The 19123-nt window shown below is 65.4% G+C and overlaps 1 protein-coding gene and 3 long non-coding RNA genes across 11 annotated transcripts; 2 read left to right on the top strand and 2 right to left on the bottom strand.

Annotated features, from left to right (window-relative positions):
• Positions 1 to 1586: 1586 nt before the first annotated feature.
• LOC309846725 lies at positions 1587 to 2976 on the bottom strand. Its single transcript, XR_014302098.1, has 2 exons — positions 2609 to 2976; positions 1587 to 2172 (listed from the first exon to the last, which is right to left on the bottom strand). It is a non-coding gene; the product is annotated as an uncharacterized lncRNA (long non-coding RNA).
• Positions 1750 to 12286, top strand: DIPK1B (divergent protein kinase domain 1B). Of its 7 annotated transcripts, none has more exons than XM_082696117.1 (6): positions 1750 to 2142; positions 6616 to 6750; positions 9199 to 9306; positions 9391 to 9567; positions 10120 to 10919; positions 11413 to 12286. In XM_082696117.1, exons 2-6 carry the CDS (start codon positions 6685 to 6687, stop codon positions 11609 to 11611), a joined length of 1350 nt encoding a protein of 449 aa, XP_082552243.1. In that variant the 5' UTR covers positions 1750 to 2142; positions 6616 to 6684; the 3' UTR covers positions 11612 to 12286. The 7 variants fall into 7 exon arrangements, with proteins under 7 accessions (XP_082552243.1, XP_082552239.1, XP_082552238.1 ...); XM_082696113.1 differs by lacking the exon at positions 1750 to 2142 and adding an exon at positions 2182 to 2428 and having other exon boundaries at positions 6616 to 6741; XM_082696112.1 differs by lacking the exon at positions 1750 to 2142 and adding an exon at positions 2182 to 2428.
• Positions 12287 to 12526: 240 nt separating this feature from the next.
• LOC309846722 lies at positions 12527 to 14324 on the bottom strand. Of its 2 annotated transcripts, XR_014302086.1 has the most exons (4): positions 14205 to 14324; positions 13276 to 13341; positions 12674 to 12690; positions 12527 to 12572 (listed from the first exon to the last, which is right to left on the bottom strand). It is a non-coding gene; the product is annotated as an uncharacterized lncRNA (long non-coding RNA). The 2 variants fall into 2 exon arrangements; XR_014302087.1 differs by lacking the exon at positions 12674 to 12690.
• Positions 13690 to 18259, top strand: LOC309846730. Its single transcript, XR_014302104.1, has 3 exons — positions 13690 to 13889; positions 17661 to 17779; positions 18043 to 18259. It is a non-coding gene; the product is annotated as an uncharacterized lncRNA (long non-coding RNA).
• Positions 18260 to 19123: the final 864 nt, after the last annotated feature.

Raw genomic sequence — 19123 nt, 5'->3', positions numbered from 1 at the left:
CAAGCCCCACATCAGGCTCTCTGCTCCGCCGGGAGCCTGCTTCCTCCTCTCTCTCTGCCTGCCTCTCTGCCGACTTGTGATCTCTCTGTGTCAAATATATAAATAAAATAATAAAAAAAAAAGACACCCCACTTTGGGGCTGCGCACCGTGGGCGTAAGTGACAGCCGCTGGCTGACGCTGGGTCACTTCTGGATGCCCAGGACGGCAGGTGCTTGCTCTCTACCCACCGAGCAGCCCCACCGAGCAGCCCCACCGCCCCGTGGGCCACTGTTGCCCGCACAGATCCCTCGTGGCCCCACTTCCCAGAGGAGGGGCGACACACCAGACTTCGTACTCCGGATGCAGAGGTGGTCACTGCATAGCAGACGGGACTCCTGCCCACAGCGGGGTCCCCCGTCTCACAATCCCCAGACAGTGAGCCCCAGCTCCTGGCAACCTGACTCCATCAGACTTCAACCTGGTCTCTGGGCTCCTCCCTCAGCACAGGCTGCTTTCCCAAGCCGAGCCGCCGGCTGGTCATGCCCTTGTGGCCCCTGACACCGTACGGGATGCGTGTGTCAGTTCTCTCCTGTCATCTGACAACCGCGCTCCTTGTATCACAAAGGCCACCCACAGTGGGCTGGTTCACATGTCCTGCCGCCCCGGTCCCTGCTGTTGCCGAGCCTTGGGACAGCCTTCTCCCAAGTTCACGGATGAAGATTTCTGGCTCCAACTCTGCGCCCTCTTCCCGGCCTGGGCCCCGTGGTTGAAACACCTCCTTGGTAAAGACCAGGATGAAAGGGTGGGGGTTGGGCCATCAGGATCCCATCCAGACCCTCCAGAGCAGGGCATCCTTTGGCCAGCCTGGGGGTCCAAAAAGGGGACTACAGATATAAACTTCCTTCTGGTCCAGCCGCTGGGACTCTCCCATGGGCTGGCATGGCCCAAAGTTCAAGGGTAATGAGCATCTGGTTGAGGGTGAGCCCGTGGTCCAAAGTGTGGAGTGCAGTGAGTGTTGGTAAGTTTGGTAAAGAAGCTTGAGTCCCGGGCGCCTGAGTGGCTCAGTGGGTTAAGCCGCTGCCTTTGGCTCAGGTCATGATCTCAGGGTCCTGGGATCGAGTCCCGCATCGGGCTCTCTGCTCAGCAGGGAGCCTGCTTCCTTTTCTCTCTCTCTCTCTCTCTCTGCCTCTCAGTGTACTTGTAATTTCTCTCTGTCAAATAAATAAATAAAATCTTAAAAAAAAAAAAAAAAAAAGAAGCTTGAGTCCCTTTCTGCACCTGACCTGTGCCAGCCAGGGTCCCATCAGGTGACAGAAGCCATGCGGTGATGTACACAGGGAGTCTGCCACAGGACGGCCTGAAGAACAGACATGGGGAGACCCGCTAGGGCTGAGCTGGAGGCCCCCGGCCCCAGGCAGAGACCGTGGGTCCCAGGATGGCAGAGAAGTCACTGTGGTGCCCACAGCATCGCTGGGAATCTGGCTGGGGGGAACCTGCCGAAAGCCAGCCCCCCCCCCCCCCCCCCCCCCCCCCCCCCCGTGCTGGGGGAAAGCTGTGGGCGGGGCCGTGGCCCATGCAGCACTCTGCCACAGAATCACACAGGAGCTCATCTTTCAACAAATTTGTTAAAACAAACAGACACCCATGTGCAAAAAAGCCCAACACCCCAAAACACAAAACCAAAACACAAAATCCTACCTTGCCCTATAACCCGCACCATGGACAAAAGTTAGCTTCAAACAGAATCATCGACCTACATGGAAAGCCCCCCCAGCAGCCGCCTGAAACCACGGAGAAAACCACGGAGAGTGCTGACCCCTGTATGGACTCCGTCCTCTCCCGCAGGGCCTGAGCCGCAGTCCAGGTCAGCTTGTACACGAGGCACAGGAAGGGAATGACCAGGCAGCTGATAGTAAAATGGGGCCACAGTAACCGTGCGCTGCGATAGAGTCACATGGCTGTGTTCTCCCTCTCCAGATGCCACGTTGCCCTGGGCTCACCCCTCTTGGACATCATGCGAGGACGAGAGGCCCACACGGCGGGAGGAGGGAGGTGCGGGGCGCAGGTGCGTGGCGCAGCGGGAAGCCACTGCGGGCCGGGCATCCGTCCGAAGGAGGGTCACCTGCGCCCGGACCGGGCCGCCACGGGAACTGAGACCAAGGGTAAGGGGAGACACTGCTGTAGAGAAAACCCTAGAAAAAAACACAGCAGATGTTGCGCTGCTGGGTTAGTCGGATTTCTCAGACACGGCAGGCAAGAGGCGCGCAGACTGTAAACGGGAAAAACGGGTCACTTGGACTTCATGGTGAGGAGCTCGTGCTCACTGAAAGACAAGCCCCGGGTCAGGCGGAGCATCTTGGTGCGCAGTGGTATCTGGAAGTCGGGGGACTCCCGGACCGGAACAAGGAAACAAACCCTACAGTCAGATTCGACGGGAAAGAATTAAATGTAGGTTTCGGGAGAGATCTATAAGGTGGTTCAGCACCGTCTGTCCATCGGGAAATGCGGAGCGCGGAGGCCCGGCTGCGCGCGCCCCCATGGGCAGCAGCAGGGGTCGGGGCCGGCGGGAGTGCGCAGCGCACCTGCCCACAGGCCTCCCGCGCTAGTCCGCGGGGCGGGAAAACCCACCTGCACGCGGAACCCGGCGCGGAAGTTCACGGCGGCTGCGCCCTGGCCACGCCACGTCCGCGGCGAACGCTGACCCAGCCCGGGCCCAGGGCACGGAATTGCTGGTGCTGGAGACAGGCCCGACCCCGAGGCCGCCCCGCCGCGTCCAGTTTCTGGACCCGGGGCGACGAGCAGGGCCGGGGCTGCGGGGGCTCGGACAGAGCCGGCCCGGAGGCGCCGCCGGCCGGAGCCGCGCGCGCTCGCACCGCGTCCACCGCCCCGCCAGGCCCGGACCTCGCCCCCGCGCGCCACCACGCGCCGCCCCTCCCCCTCCGCCCGGGCCTCCGAGACCGCCCGCGGTGACAGCCCCGCCGCCTAGATCGGGGGGGGGGGGGCGCGGGGGCGCGCGGGGAGGGGCGGGGCCGCGGTCGCCCTTCCCCCGCGCGCCCCCGCCGCGCTCCCACCGCCCCGGCCCCTCTCTCGCGCCCCTCCCCCTCCCCGGCCCCGCGCCCCCGCCCCCGCCCGGGCCGGCCGGCGGAGTGCGCCCTCGCGTGGACGTGGACGCGGGCGCGGGCGCGCGGGGAGGCGGCGGCGGAGGGCGGCCGTTGCGGGCCGGCCCGCGGGGCTGAGGCCGAGCCGAGCCGGGCCCGCGCACGCCGGGGGCCCACCATGCGGCGGCTGCGGCGCCTGGCGCACCTGGTGCTCTTCTGCCCCTTCTCCAAGGGCCTGCAGGTAGGCGCCCGCCTGCCTGGCTTTGGTGCAGGCCGCGGCGGCCAGCCGGGGGCCGGCTGCGGGCCGCGGGGTTCCACGCGCTGCGTGGCCTTGGGGCGGCTGTGGGGCCGGGAGGGGTTGGGGAGGGGGCGTTGATGGGGCGGGCGGAGGGGCGGCGGAAGCTGCGGGCTGGCAGACCCTGCCCTCGGGACTGAAGAAGCCCCTCCCCCACGGCTGGACCCCCTCCCCCGCGCGGCCCCCACCCCGGAGGCCCAGAAACCACGCCTGGTCCTTGTCTCTTTCCCCACTTTAAAGAGGTAAGGTTTGCTTTTCTGTAATGGAAGACTTGGGAGACACAGAAACGCTCTCAGAAAGACAGAACCTCCCCGGGGTCATCTCCCAGCCAGCCCGAGCGTGGGGGTGTGCCTGACTCCACCATGACCTTGGACAAGTCACCGGCCCTACCGGGGCCGCTGTCTGCTGGGGAAGTCCAGGCTCCCTTGGGGACCCCGTTGAGAAGCCTGTCGCGTTTGCTCTGGGTGGTCGGAGCCAGGCCCACCTTGAGATGGCCTTGGGCACAGTAATGTTCAAGCAGCCCACACCTCCCTAGCCTCCCCAGGCTGTCCTGGGGCCAGGGAAACAGGGTCCCTGCCAGGGTCGTGCCCTTGGTCCTGGGGCCTGGCTGTCCTCAGCTCCCACCCCAGGGGAAAAAGCCTCAGAGCCAGGAGACATTCGGGTATTGTGTTTGTGTGGGACACCCCCCTGGCCCGCCTGGGTGCATCCTGGTCTTGGGCCAGCAGTAGGCAAGGTGGGTGCTGAGGGGGTCTGAAGACCCCCTAGGCCAGGAAGTGAGCTGTGCACTGCCCCTCCCCCCGGTCCCCTGACCGAGGGGACTTGACCAGGTTGCTGCCTGGGTGGCCCAGAGCTTGCCCTAGCACCCAGGGCAGGCTGCTTCCCAGGGATATGAGCCAGCCCTGCCTACCTGCTATTGTCAGGTCACATTCAGGGCCTCAGTTTCCCTCCTGGACTGCAGGTAGGGTTGGAGCCATTGTGCATGTGGGGCACTGACCTGTGGGTAACGTGGCTGTTACTGACCCGGAGTCAGTGGCTTCACCAGGAGCCAGCGGCCTGTGGCGTTGGCGAGTGGTTGCATGGGATGCACTGAAAAGCAGGACCTGCCCTGTCCTGGGGGCTCACTCATGGGGGACTCATGGGGGCCTGGGACTGCTCCTAGAGGAAGTACCCATCTAAGAGCAGGCTGTCGGCACAGTCGGAGCTGGCCAGGTGGGGACGGTGTCCTGGGAGAGCCTGGCGGAGTGGGTGGGTGTCTGGCTGGGGTGTGGCTGTTGTCCCTCTGTGAGCCTCGGTCCACCCCAGGGTCAGCCCCAGGTCCAGCGCTGCTCCAGCCTGCCCTCCTCCAGGCTGCCGGTGCCCCCCCACAGGCTGCCAGGCCCCCTCAAGGCCGGACTCACCCCCACCAACAGCATTGTTCTTTGCCAGCCGGAAGTCTTGGGACCTTGTCCTGGCAAAACAACACCCCGCAGTCCCCCACCCGCCGTTTCTTTGCTTTCCTGTTTTCCCTTTTGAACAAATCTGACGGAAGCAGATGTGGTGCAGGACATGGGGGCCCGAGGCCCAGCCCTCTCGTTCTGCCCAGCGCACCCCAGTCCTTGCTGCTCTCAGTGGCCACTGAGGCCCCGAGCCCATCCCTGGTGGTCTCAGGGGTCCTCCTGCTGCAGCCCTTCCCAGGAGGGCCAGCTCTGTGAATAGGTGCCCGGGAATGCAGGAGGTGAGGCCCCTGTCTCTCCTGCAGGGGCCGTGAAGGGAACCGCAGCTGCCTGCCCCTGCCCTGTCCTCACGGGAAAGCCAGCCCCTGCCTTTGGCTAAGCAGGCCCCAGGGCGAAAAGGACTGGAGTCGCTGCCCAGTGGGGCACGGGGTGGTTGGAGTCGGAGAGGATGCGTAGCACCTCCTTTAGAGGTGGGGCCTCCAGCCTCCAGCTGGCCCCTGGGTCCTAGCCCCTTGCTCTGGGGGTCTCCCCCAACCCCCGCCCACGGGAGCATTGGTAACCGTGGCCCCTCGGCGGGCCCTCCTGGACGGCAGTGCAGGCGGCTTGTGATTGGCCTGGGCGGGGGGTGGGGCGGGGCGCTGGATGGGAGGCCCCGCCCCCGCCCCCTGCTGCAGGTGCGTCTGGGCCCCTCACACCTGTAATTCTGCTGGAGACGCCTGGCAGAGGGGCTGAGCCCCCGAGACCCTGTTTCCACCCCACCCCACACACTGTAGGCCAGGGGTGTCTTACTTATTCTCCATTGTGCGTACGTACACAGGACATAAAAGTGACGATCTTACCCGCTTTAAAGTGCACAGTCTGGGGGCGTCAGCGCGTTCACACTGTTGTGTACCATCCCTCTGTCCGTCCCCAGAATGTGGCTGTCTGCCCACGCTGGACTCTGTCCTGTTAGACCTTAACCCCTGACCCCCGCCCGGTGTTTGGGTCCGACTCCTCCGGAGCCTCCTGGGAGTCGATCCTTTGGGATCGGTCACTCCCTACCGGGCAGACCTCGCTGGGGACCACGTCCTCCTTGTTCATACGCGGTGTAGCTGGTGTCAGGATTCCTTCCTCTTAGAGTGAATGATTTTCCACAGTGTTGGACGTACCCTGTTTTGTGTAGCTATTCAGCCATCAGTGGACGCTTGGGCTGCGTCCCTCTTTGGCTCTGGGGACAATGCCGCCTACTCGCGGTGTCTGAGGTGCTGTCTCTTCAAGGCTCACAGGGCAGCTGGGCCGCTGAGGCCTGCCCTGTGCACCTACAGCCTCCACCTGCTCTCTCCACCAACACCCCCTGTCCCCACCAACACCCCCTGTCCCGGGCTGGGCCTGCTTCAGCCGCAACTGCCCACTGGTCAGAGGATGGTGTGCGGGGGGTGTGTATAGGGGGCAAGGGATTTTCCATCCTGACCTTGTCCAGCCTGACCTTGTGCAGAGGTTAAAGGTCATTATGAAATGAGCTAGGAGGGAAATTTGTAAAAAATATCTTTATTCATCAAAACAGAGTCGCCTCCTGTGTGTTCCCCTGCAGTCGGAGATCTATTCTTGCCTGCTCATGAGATGAAAAATTTGGGAGCACCAGGCTGAGGCCCTTGCCCCAGAGTGGGCGCACTGAGGATGCAGGGGGCTGGGGAGGAAGACCCGGGAACACCCGTCTGCTGGGCCGCTTCGGAAGCTGGAGCTGGGCAGGGTGCCGGTGTCAAGGGGTTGGCCAGTGGGGGCACCCACACCCCGAATGTGGCACTCCCTCACTGGCCTCTCTCCCATCAGAGCCGGCTCCCGGGCCTCAGGGTCAAGTACGTCTTCTTGGTCTGGCTGGGCGTCTTTGTGGGCAGCTGGATGGTGTACGTGCACTACTCGTCCTACGCGGAGCTCTGCCGAGGGCACGTCTGCCAGGTGGTTATCGTAAGTGTCGCCTTGGGCCAGCCTTGCGGCTGGACTCCTCCCTGCCTGGTGCTGGCCCGTGTGCGGGGGCCACTTAGAGCTGGCCCTGGATGCTCAGAGGGACCAGCAGGGGACTTTGAGATGCAGCTGAGGGCGGTGGGTGTGGTGGTGGGGGGGCTGCAGGTGCACGGAGAGTAGGGCTGGGATGGTCAGAGATGTGTGCGGGGAGTACTTTAAGCAGGAAGCCTGGGGTGAACAGATGCTGAGGACCTTGAGTGCAATTCCTGGGGCCAGAGGCTCACCAAAGGAGGCTGTGGGTAGGGTCCTTGCGAGGAACAAGGGGTGGGGGGGCGTGCTCAATGGCAGCCCGTGGCCTCAGAGTGAGTGTGACGTGTGCCTCATGGGTGTGCACATGAGGGAGGAGGCGTCATGAGCCTGTGTGTGCCTGTACACAGGAAGGCACATGGCCTCACGGGTGCACCCCTAGTGGGACACCCTGTGACTTGGGCTGGAGGGACCAGCCACACCAGCCCCAGTGGCCCTGGCAAGGCCCTGATTCTTCTGAGCCCGTCCCACACCCTGGCCAGCCTTCCCAGGGAGTTTGAAGCCCCCAGTGAGCTGATGGCCGGGGTTCTGATGCCCCGGGCCAGGCCTGGAGCTGCTCCTCCTGCTGTAAGATGAAGAGGGTCGCCTCTCCTGGGGGACTCTGTGGGACTGACATTGGCCATGGAAGGGCGCAGGCAGGTCTGCTCTGGCCAAGGTCCCACAGGGCCCAATTTGGGGAAGCCCAGAGGTGGGAGAACCCCTGTGACAGGATTTGCAGGAGGCCAGGCGGGCTCCAGTCCCCCCAGCTGATGGCAGAGTACCTTCTCAGAGGGCTGGGCGGGCACAGGACACCGAGGATGCAGTGCCCATGCTTGGGGGAAAGACCTCCTCCTGCCTGTTCTCGGCACACTTCAGAACAGCTCACCAGTGGCCTCCAGGGCCCAGGCCTGAGCTGGGCACTGGACTGATGGCTTTGCCCTCACAGTCCAGGAGCTTGGGAGACCGGTAAGGGTAGACATGGAGCCTCTGGCCGGGGGTGGGGTGGGGGGTGGGTGTTGGTGAGGCCCTGCTGTTGGACTGCTCAGGGTGAGGATGGGGCTGGGCAAGGCTCGGAGCTGGTGGTGTGGCCACCAGCCCTGAGAGGCAGGTGAGAGCTGGAGGGAGCTCTGGGGGTGGGAGGGACACAGGGCAGGAATGAGGGGGGGCGGGAGCGGGGGGGTGGATTCTGGCCCAGGGGTGCAGGGAGCAGCAGCCTAGAGGGTTGGCAGGTATTTCTGAGCCCGAGGAAACCGTATGCCCAGGGGTATTTCCCTGGGGTGTCCTAGGCTATGGGGATGCCCCCTCCTTTCCAGAGGAAACCTGCCTGCTTTGTGGGGTTCATGGTGTGTCCAAGGGTGGACCAGGGGTCATGGGCTCCTACAGGCTCTGGGTGTTTGGCAGGTACTCACTCCCCTGCAGGTGGGAAACGGGCTGGGAGGTCGGGCGACTTGCCCCAAGCCTGATGGGCCAGGACCACCGGGCACACTGACCCCCTCTGCCCGAGGCAGCCAGGCTCCTTCCCAGCTATGGGTGAGAAGGGGCAGTGCCGGGCAGAAGCCCGTCCTTAGCCGGTCCCCTCAAAGGCCCTGCAGTTCTGGGGGGTGGTTCTGGGGCTCAGAGTGAGCCCCCTGTGGAACCCCCTGCAAGTGTGTGGAACGGGTTTCCTCACAGCTGCTTTGCTGTCCTGATGAGTGGCCGTGGCTTTCTGATGCCACACGCAGATGCCTTCTTCCTGGGGCCTCTGGTTCTGGCCCCGGCCTGCGCTCCGTCCCTCCCCCCTACTCTGGTGGCACCCTGCCCTGCACACTGCCCACACTCCTTCCTGCTCCTTCCTCCCGGCCAAGGGCCTGGGCTCCATGGCAACGCTGATGCTCTTCCAGGAAGGCACCCCCCCCAGCTCCAGATGGCTGTGCCTCCCTGTTGGGGGGGGTGGGGGGGACCGAACCTGATTCCATCGACTCCGGTTTCCCCACGTTCCTGCTTGGGTCAGCTCAGACCCAGGGATCAGGGGCTGCAGGGAAGCAGCCGCTGCTCTGAGCCCAGAGCCCTGCCTGATTCTGGCTGCTAGCAGCTCCCAGGGCATCTGGCTAAGGAGGTGGCCTGGCCCGGCCCCCTCCACCACCCTTGGGGCAGGGGCAGGGCCCCATGGTGTCCCAGGCTCTGCGGCTCCTACTTCCTGCTACAGGGGAGAGCACACATTGGGGAGACCCTGACTCGGAGCAGAGGGTCTTGCCAGCATGGTCAGGTATGGCCAAAGGCTCCTGGTTCCCAGCTGCAGTGGTCTGGAGCTGCTTAAGAACCAGGGGCCTCACCTGCAACCTGTGGATGTTGGGGGAGGGGCCCCACGGCCTCAGGCCACTTCCTGGTTCTCCTTCCTGTGCCCAGTGTGACCAGTACCGCAAGGGCATCATCTCTGGCTCCATCTGCCAGGACCTGTGCAGCCTGCACGAGGTGGAGTGGAGAGCGTGTCTGTCCTCGGTCCCAGGGCAGCAGGTGAGCCTTGTGGGGTCTGGCTGGGGTCACCCTGGGGGCAGCGGGAGGGGATGTCAGCTTGAGGACTCCTGTGGCCCCATGCAGGTGTATAGTGGGCTGTGGCAGGGCAAGGAGGTGACCATTAAGTGTGGCATTGAGGAGGGCCTGGACCCCAAGGCCAGGTCGGAACCAGCCCCCCGGCAGGAGCTGCTGCTGTTCGACAAGCCGACCCGGGGGACGTCAATCAAGGAGTTCCGAGAGATGACCCTCAGCTTTCTCAAGGTCAGTTGGTTCCTGGGAGCCGTGGAGTCCAGGGCAGGAGACAGGCTGGTGGGAGCCACGGCAGTGTCCAGGCATCTGGCCGGACCGCAGCTCCAGGCAGACCCTGGCTCAGGGTCTGCGAGCAATGACGGTGCAAAGGACCCCTTCTATTCCCCCCCGCCCCAGGCCAACCCACCCAGGGCATCTGGGCGGGGGGAGAACTCTCCACATGGGAAGCAGACCCAAGTGCCCCCCCTCAGCTCCCTGAGCACTGTGGAGACATGGGGACATGGAGCCCTAGGAGCAGCTCCTGGAGAAAGGACAATGCTCCTGTGGTCAGTGAGGGGGCTTCCCACAGCCCCAGGTGGTTCCCTCCAAGCACGTGCTTCGACGCCGGGCTCTCCCAAGCTGGCAGAAGCACTGGGGTCCCGTGTACAGCCCGTCCGGCAGACTCCCAGGGGTCCAAGCCAACTAGGTCAAGGTGGCATTTGCCAACGCAGAAACCCACCACCAGGCCAGGCTTGCTGGTCCTGAAATGACTCGGTCTCCCTTTCTTTGGGTCCCAAATACCAGGCGAATCTGGGAGACCTGCCCTCCCTGCCCGCGCTGGTCGGGCAGGTCCTGCTCATGGCCGACTTCAACAAGGACAGCAGGGTGTCGCTGGCCGAGGCCAAGTCAGTGTGGGCCCTGCTCCAACGGAACGAGTTCCTGCTGCTGCTGTCTCTCCAGGAGGAGCATGCATCCCGGCTGCTGGGATCGTGCGGGGACCTCTACGTCACCGAGGGGATCCCCCACAGCTCCTGGCACGGAGCCGCTCTCCCAACCCTGCTGCGCCCACTGCTGCCCCCTGCCCTGCACACGGTGCTCCAGCAGTGGTTGGGGCCCGCGTGGCCCTGGAGGGCCAAGATCGCCATTGGGCTGCTGGAGTTCGTGGAGGAGCTCTTCCACGGTGCCTACGGGACCTTCTACATGTGCGAGACCACGCTGGCCAATGTGGGCTACACGGCCCAGTACGACTTCAAGATGGCAGACCTGCAACAGGTCGCGCCCGAGGCCACCGTACGCCGCTTCCTGCAGGGCCGGCCCTGCCGGCACAGCGCTGACTGCACCTATGGCCGGGACTGCAGGGCGCCCTGCGACAAGCTCGTGCGTCAATGCAAGGGCGACCTCATCCAGCCTAACCTGGCCAAGGTGTGTGAGCTGCTGCGGGACTACCTGCTGCCCGGCGCCCCTGCCGACCTGCAGGAGGAGCTGGGCCGCCAGCTGCGCACCTGCACCACGCTGAGCGGGCTGGCCAGCCAGGTGGAGGCGCACCACTCGCTGGTGCTGAGCCACCTCAAGACCCTGCTCTGGAAGGAGATCTCCAACACCAGGTACTCGTGACGGCTGCCCCGGGGCCCCCAGCCATGGCTGGGCCACAGCTGGGCCGTACAGGCTGGACTGGGGGTGGGGGCACAAAGGAGCGCCTGGGGCCCGACCACAAGGGCTGGCCAGAGGACCCATTGCGAGAACGTGTGATGTAAATAAACCGCTTTTCTGTGAGTATCCCTGGGTTCCCTCCCACCACGCTGGACCGGTCTCCCATATCCGCCATCGGCCCAGTGGGGTCCGAGGGGGGCTGCCCTTGCCCAGGCCGGACAGAATGCAGCGTGGTCCTTTGGGTCCCAGTCTGCCAGACAGGCCTCAGCGGGCAGCACAGGTACAGCCTCTCCTAGAGCCACGTTCTGGGGCAGGGGGTGGAGGTGGGGTGCAGAGGGGGTGATGGGCATGCCAGATGCGGACATGTTCTGTGCTGAACTGGGTAGGGTTCCCAAGAAGATACCACGGGAGACCAGGTGTCCTGGTAACGGGCTGCTCCCGTTCCAGACGCTCTGGCAGTGCGGCAGCACAGGACTTCAACAGACGTCCGGGAACCACTGGATGGGAAACCCACCACCATCTCCCTGTCCCGCCCCAAGGGGGCAGTGCAGGTGGCTCCCTCTGCCTCCCTTCTGGGAAGTGGAGGACAAACCCCAGGAGGCTCAGGGAGCTGGGGGAAGGGCTGTGCCCCCATCCTGGGTGGTAGTGGGCCAGAGAGCCTACTCCTTAAGTCCTTGGGGGCCGCTGACCTTTGCAGGCTTAGCTTAGCAAGTGGTTACAATGCCTGGAAAGGAGATGCGGGGACCCAGGTGGACACCGTGCGGCTCCCCACCACCATCCTGCTGCTCAGGCCCCAGCTAATCACACTGTGAGGAAAAGCCAAGTGTTAAGATGGTTTATTTAAGACCAATTTATTCTCAAGTTTTGCCAAAAGAGAAACACTTTTACTAAAAAACATATTCCAAAATTCCAACTGTAATACCCGTCTTGTTAGTATTAATTCCTAAAACTCATCCTACTTACGTTAAATAATAGCTTTCTTCCCCATCTAGATTTTTCTCCCCTGTGGGGTGGGCAGTGGATAATCCAAATATGGCACAAAAAGTTTCGAACTGGGACGCCGGGGGTGACTCCATTGGTCGAGGGTCCGACTAGATTTCAGCTCTGGCCGCGAGGTCAGGCTCCGGGCTGAGTGCGGACTCTGCTTCAGACTCTCCCTGTTCTTCCTCCCAGCCCCCGCCCCAGGCTTGTGCTCTAAAATAAGTCCGTCTTAAAGGGAAAAGAAATTAGAATCACGGGCTCTGGCAGTTAGAAAACTCTGCCAAGACTTTCGTCCCCCTGAACAGTGGCTGGGGAGTTAAGAATCAGGACACAGGGTGCAGGGGAAGCCTGCTCACCCTTCGCTTGCTACACAAGGCACACGCAGGGCTGCGCGGACAGGCCTGGGGCGTCCAAACTGGGGTGCGCCCTGTCCTTGCCCAGGCCAGAGCAGCGACGGGGAGTGCCCCTGCAAACCACCCCCGGACCCCACTTCTCCACCTTCACCCGCCTGCACCCTCTGGAACATGGAACAGTGTCCGCCGACACCCCTGTGACAGCCCCTGCAGCCCCGGCCTGGCAGCTCCACCTGCTGCACAAACGTGATCGCTTCCGAACACCCCGACGTTCTGCAAAATAAATGCGTAGTGTCTTACCTTTTTTTTTTTTTTTAACCTCGAAATCGGTGAGCCTCTCCGGAGCAGCCTGCCCGTGTCTCGCCTGCTTGTACCCTGCTGAGCTCTCCCCCTGCAAGAAGGCAGAAATGCCCGAGTCACACGTGTTGCCCCACTGGGGTTCCCAAGGCCACCCCCCCTCCCCGCCCTAGTTTACAGGGCTCAGTTGTGTCCCTCCCCCGCCTGACCAGACCTGCCTCCTGCACTGCCTGTCTCAAGGGTCCTTAAAGCAGGGGTGTCCGTGGGCACAGGGCCCAGAGCCAACGCAGGGAGCGACGGCAGACCCCAGGCCACTTGGAGCAGCTCCTGGCCAGGGACACACGACTTCCTGGCCCATCCCACTGTCCACAGCCGGCCGCCCGCTCACACCTGGACGCCTCAGAAAACCCATGCGTTTGGCGATCCGAGCTAGAAGCCCGACACCAGGGGCGCCCGCGGAACCCGCTGCCCCCACGGCGGCTCTGGGGCATGTCCGGCTACAAACCATTCTTAGCGCTCACGGTTCTGAGCACTGAGCGTAGAAATAGCCGCTTGCTCTTTGCCCCGACGGCCCAGGTGCAGCAGAGCAGCTGGACCCGGGGTGCCGGCAGGTCCAGCACCTGTGGGGCCGCCCTCCCCGCGCACCCGCCACCCACCTGGAGGCCGGCCCGGCGCCTACCTGGGTCGGGAGGCCGGCGGGCGGCTCCTCTGGCTCCCGTCCGTGGGCCGGGCATCGCCCTCCTCTCTGTGTTAAGGGACAAAAGTGTAACACAAGCCGCTGTCCCCGTCACCGTTTACCGGCCAGGCCACAGCGGGAACACCGCCCGGCGGCATCCGTCCTTCTGTCCTCCGCTAGGGTTTCAGAGCGGAGAAGGCTGCCAGGGACAAGGGAACCCGTGGCTCCTGCTGTCGCCTGTCAGGGCCCCACGGGCAGCCCGCAGTGCAGGCCGCCACAGGACAGCAGCCTGTCCTCGTAGCACCCAGTCCCGAGCCGGGAGACCCCACCGTCCACACGAGCCCGCGCGGCCCCGGACGCACCGCCCTGGAGCTCCAGAAGTCTCCCGCCTGGACAGCGGGGGTCCCCGGCGGGCAGGGGCCAGGGTCACCGCCTGCGTCAGGCCGCAGGCCGTGACCTCTAGTGGGTGCTGGGGCCGCTCGGACCGTGAGCGCGACCGCCCCCCAGAGCCAGGCGCCCGGCGCGCGCTCGGCTGTCGGGCCGCGAACCACGGCGACGCCCCAGGCAGGACGCCGCGCGCAGACAAGCCCCGCTCCTCTCTGCCACCGATGACACAGGTGGGACACGGCGACAGCCGCACCTGCAACGCCTCTGGGGGCAGCGTGGCGTCCCCGGCCCCGCGGATCACCGCCGCCCGCCCCGACCGACGACCCCGAGGCCGCGGCACCGGGGGGCCGAGCGCTACCCGCCGCCGCCCTCCGCCCCCCGCAGACGCTGCCCCGGGCCCGCGCGTCCCTGAGCCCCTGCCCTGCCCGGCCCGCCGGGGTCGCGGCGCCGCGGTCCGCCCGCAGCCAGCCCGGGGCCAGGCAGTCGGGCACCCGCGCTGCCCACACCTCCCGTCGGTCGCCGCCCGGCCCGGCCCACCCCGTTACCTGGCCGCTGCCTGACCGCCGCGGAGCCGACGGCCCCCGGACGAGCCGCCACCCGACGCCCACCGGCCACGACCTCCTCAGCCGGCCGCCGCGGGGAAAGGACAGCCGAGCGCGCGCCGCGCCTTTTATAGGCCGTACGGCGCCCTGCGAGGGTCACATCGCGCCGCCGCTCGCCGCCCGCCACCGCGCCCTCTAGCGGCCCCTCCCAGTCTTGCCGGCGCCTGGACTCGCGGGTCGCCTGGAGGGAGGAGGCGGGGGGCGGGGGCAGGGTGGGCGTTGGGGGCGCCGGGGGCCCCCAGAGGCAGGCAGGACCCGCGGGCGGGAATTCCCGCTGTCCTGCAGCTCGGTCTGGGGCGGGCGGCCATCCCCGCTCCTCCGGGACGGTGGGACCCCGACAACGGCGGAGGCCCCAGGGTCGGGTCCTGGTGGTGGCGGGTCAGCGCGAGGCGTGCAGAGTCTGGGCGCCACGCCCGTTCGCGCGCGAAGGGGCCCCCGACGTGCCCGTCCGCACCCGCGAGCGGCTCCGCGGCTGCTGCCACCCCTGTTCTCTGCAGAAGGGCGTGGGGCTCTCGGGGCCTTGCCCGCGCCCCTCCCCGTGAGCCCCCGTGAGCCCCTGCGGGACCGCTGCGTCACCCGCTCGGACGTGTCTCCCAGTGGCGGGGGAGGGCAGCGGGGGCGGGTGTGGTGTTGTCCCCTTGCACGTGCAGGGCGGACAGAAGGAGCAGCAGGGGCCAGGCTGGGCTGGGGTCACCCTGGCCGCGTGCTTGATGGCTACACCGGGTCCTCGAAGCAGCTGGTCTCGCTGCTGAGCCGGTGATGATGGGGGGACGGAGGGAGCCACGTGCTCCCGGCCCTTCTTGTCCCAGCTGGAGCCAGGCAGTGGTAGGGCACCGCCTTTGTGAACAGCTTCTGGGGGTCAGGGGGCACGTCTCAGCTGGGCCACACCCCCGCCCAGGATCCCAGATCCCCTAGTCCCAGGCAGGGTCTCCAGTCAGAGCGGAGCTCAGAACCTGAGGACGTGGCCTGAGCCAATGAGGACCCCCGGGGTGCACTCTTACCCACAGAGAATGGCCTGAGCCAATGAGGCCCCCCGGGGTGCACTCTTACCCACAGAGAAGGCTCAGCACAGGAGGCCAGGGGCCCACAATGGAGGTAGCAGAAGGAGCGTCTCAGTCCGAGAAGACATCTTCCCCCCCACCCTCTCCAGCACTCTCTCCATGCCCTGTGCATGTCCTGTGGCCACATACCAGGAGCTCCGAATTGGTCTCCCAGAGATTCGGGTGCCCATTGGCGGCCTAATGAGGTGGCAGCAGGCCCTCCTGGGCGGATGGGGGAGGCCAACCTTGGAGCCAGGCCCCACCCAGCTGCGTATCTGTCCGGCTTCCTGGGATGCGCCACTCGCAGTGCAGAAGCCTGGGGCCTGTCCTCTCTCCACAGTCCCCACAGTAATCTAGCCCCCCCCCAAAGACTCTCCCCCAGGTCTCCCGGTTTGTAATGGCGGAGCTGGGATTTGGGACAGGGATGGCAGAGCTGTGCAGCAGAGGCCAGAGGGAGGCTCCCCTGCTGTGTGTGCCAAGCTGAGCCAGGCACGGCCTCCGGGGGTCCACAGGTCTGCTGCAGGCTGGGAGGGAGCCCCAGGCCGTGCGGCTCGTCCTCCTCACTCTGCTCCCTGCAGCCACAGGCAAACAGTCCTGACCATTATGGGACCTGCTTTCAGAATGGGCAGTGCCAGTCCCTGGATGTGGACGGTGGGTCCCGAGCATTACAGCAGATGACCCCAGGGTCTGCCTCTCGGCACAGAGAGACCCGCACCCACCTCCTGCTCCAGACCATTCTCTCCACCCTGTGCACCGGGACCCTGGACACCATCCTCGATAGGCATTAGTACTGGTCCCTACTCTCCCCACCGTCGCTGTGCTGAGTACTCCGGACACTGCAGCTGTGAGAAACCTGTGCCAGAGTTTCCGGGCTGAGTCTCAGGCCGAGCACTGCTAGATGATGGGTGCCCCTGTGGCCGGGGAAGGGTGCGGCTCCCTGTTCTCCCAGGCAGGGGTGCCCATCACCCTTCTCTCCAAGGGGGACCCCCATGTCCTCAGGCACCTGTGGGCCACCCAGCCCAGGAGTTCACCTCCTCTAGCAGAGGACAGATGGGACTTCTTTCTCTGGCCAGAAATATGAACTCTGATCCAAGGAAAGGAGAGCTCTCCTAGGACTCCTGGCCCAGCCAGGCAGCCGTGGCCACTGTGTATGTAACGGAGCGGAGCGACTGGGCCTTGGAGGGAATGAGTGCCTCATACCAGCCTTGCTTCTTGGGGAGCAGTGATGTGTGCAGAAGGCGGGAGGGCCTTAGAGGAGCCTTCTAAGCCATACCACAGTGTCTCCCTTGGTCCTGAAACCAGCAGGAAGAGAGCGCTGAAGACAGAGACTCCAGGGGGATTCCCATCCAGGGAAAGGGGGCCCACTGGAGGGCACTGAAGCCGCCAGTCCTGCCGGCCACAGGCCATTGGCACAGGAACACCTGCGGCGCTTCCTTAGCACATTACCGTGTCCATGTGTCGACAATGATTGGCCCACTCAGTGCTGGTGCACTTCCAGAGTCAGACTAGAAACCTTCCAGGGCTGCTCGTGGGTCAGAGGACCCCAAGCCTAGAGAAGCAGAGGATGTCCCTCTTCCTCCAGAGCTGGAGAAGGCTCTCGTATAAGGAGGAAGTCAGGGAAGGGGTCTCCAGGAAGTGGTGACCTCACTTCCCTGACCACAGAGCCCAACAGAATTGGAACCCCCATCACCAGGCCCCCACATTCCAGGGACGCCCCCCTGCACAGCTCATTGCCTTGGACATTGTCCGACCAACAACATGTTCGCACGTTGCATCCCCAACGCGGGACGCTGGAAGCAGAGGACTGTGCGCTCGGCAAACACTTCCCCTCACTCAGGAGGTCGTTTCAGGGCTGCCCGATGCCTCTGGCCATTCAGCCGAAAGCAGAGAAAGGTGACACCGGGAGGCCAGAGCCGGTCACACAGCCCCACACGCTCTCATCGACGGGCACAGCCCCGGGTCCCCATCCCCCTGTGTTTGTGTGTGTGTGCATGCGTGTGCAAGTGTGTGCGTGTGGGGGGGGGATGTGGGTGTGCATGCATGTGAATGGAAGGAGGACTCACGTGGGCTGGGGCCTTCCTGAGCAGGAGCAGGTGGATGAGGGGTCAGGTGCCTGGTGGGCAGGTTTCCTTCAAGGTCAAGGCTGGCTGGGTGGGACGAGGTGGAGGGATGCGAGCTCCTGGCCGGGGTTGATCCCGAGAGCCCTGCAGGTGTGGGTCCCGGTCCTGGGTGCAGGGCTGTGCACACACAGGTCTGTGTCTGATGTGGGAGCCGCCGGGGGACTGGGCAAGAGCACAGTGGGGCCGGCCGGGCAGGGCTGTGATGCATCCGGGCCGGCGACCGGTCCCTGTCTTTGCAGAAGGCCACGGATGAGGAGGAGAGGCAGGTGGACAGGGCCTCCTCTCTGACCCAGGAGTCTGCAGTCCCAGGAAAGGCTTCCGAACCTCCCAGGGCACCATGCGGAAGCCGAGCCCGAGGGTGAGAAGGCCGGGGCTGGGTGCCTGGGCGTGTGTGGGGATGGGTCGGTGCTGGGCCCCACAGGGACGAGCCCCACAGGCTGGTGTGGGGCCAGGAGCAAGGCCCGGGCTCAGAGCACCCAGCGGGTGCACCGCGCTCGGGGAGCCGTCCCGCTGAGGCTTCCTTCCGGGCTGCGGCTTCTCTGGGAGGCCCCGGGCTGGGTCCCGTCTGTGCCAAGGCACACGCAGAGGCAGGCCCGCGGGTGACCTTCTCTCCTCTCCCAGCTCCGCCATCCAAGGAGCTCGGGCCGGCCCTGACATCAGCAGGAGCTGGGCACTGGGGGACGGTGCCTGCCGCCACCTCAGCCGGGGACCAGCAGCCGGCAGGTGACCAGGAACCGGGCCACGGGGAGCCTGACGTTGCCCAGGAAGAGCTGGTGCCTGCTCCTGCCCCAGGCCCTGCTCCTGCTCCAGCTCCTCTCCGGATCCTGCCCCTGCCCCTGCCCCTCCTCCTGCCACAGGCCCAGCTCCTGTCCTGGATCCTGCCCCAGCCATCACCAGGGCACCTGACCCAGCTCCAAACCCTGCCACTGCCCCTGCCCCTTTCGCTGCCCCTGCCTGGGCCCTTGATCCTGCCCCAGACCCAGTTCCTACCCTGGGTCCTGCCCCTGCCCTTGCCCTTTCCCCTGAGCCTGCGAGGGCCCTTGCTGCTTGCCCTACCCCTGCCTGGGTCCCTGTTCCTGCCCCAGACCCAGCTCCTGCCCCTGCCCCAACCCCTGCCAGGACCACCGCCCCTTCCCCTGCCCCTGCCTCTGCGCTTGTTCCTGCCCCACACCCAGTTCCTACCCTGGATCCTGCCCCTGCCCCTGCCCCTGCCAGGACCACTGCCCCTTCCCATGTCCCTCCCTGGGCCCCTGTTCCTGCCCCAGACCCAGGTCCTGCCCCTGCTCCTGCCCCTTCTCCTGCTCCTGCCTGGGTCCCTCTTCCTGCTCCACACGCAGCCCCTGCCCCTTCCCCTGCCTCCGCAGGACCACTGCCCCTCCCTGGGCCCCTGGCAGGGCCACTGGCTCTTCCCCTGCCTCTGCCTGGGCCCCTGTTCCTGTTCCCGCCCCACACGCAGCTCCTTCCCCTTGCTCCTGCCCTTTCCCTGGCCCCTGCCTGCACTCCTCTTCCCGTCCCTGACCCAGCGCCAGCCCTGCGTCCTGCACCGGCCGCTCCTGCTGACCCTGTCCCTCCCCTGGCTCCCGCTCCTGCCCCTGGCCCGGCCCTGGCTCCCGCTCCTGCCCCTGGCCCTGCCCTGGCTCCTGCTCCTGCTCCTGGCCCGGCCCCTGGCCCAACCCCTGCCCCTACACCTGCTCCTGCGGGG

This window comes from Mustela nivalis, assembly GCF_964662115.1.
Source record: "Mustela nivalis genome assembly, chromosome: 13".
Taxonomy (NCBI): Eukaryota; Metazoa; Chordata; class Mammalia; order Carnivora; family Mustelidae; genus Mustela; species Mustela nivalis.
This window is presented reverse-complemented; position numbering and strand designations above follow the sequence as displayed.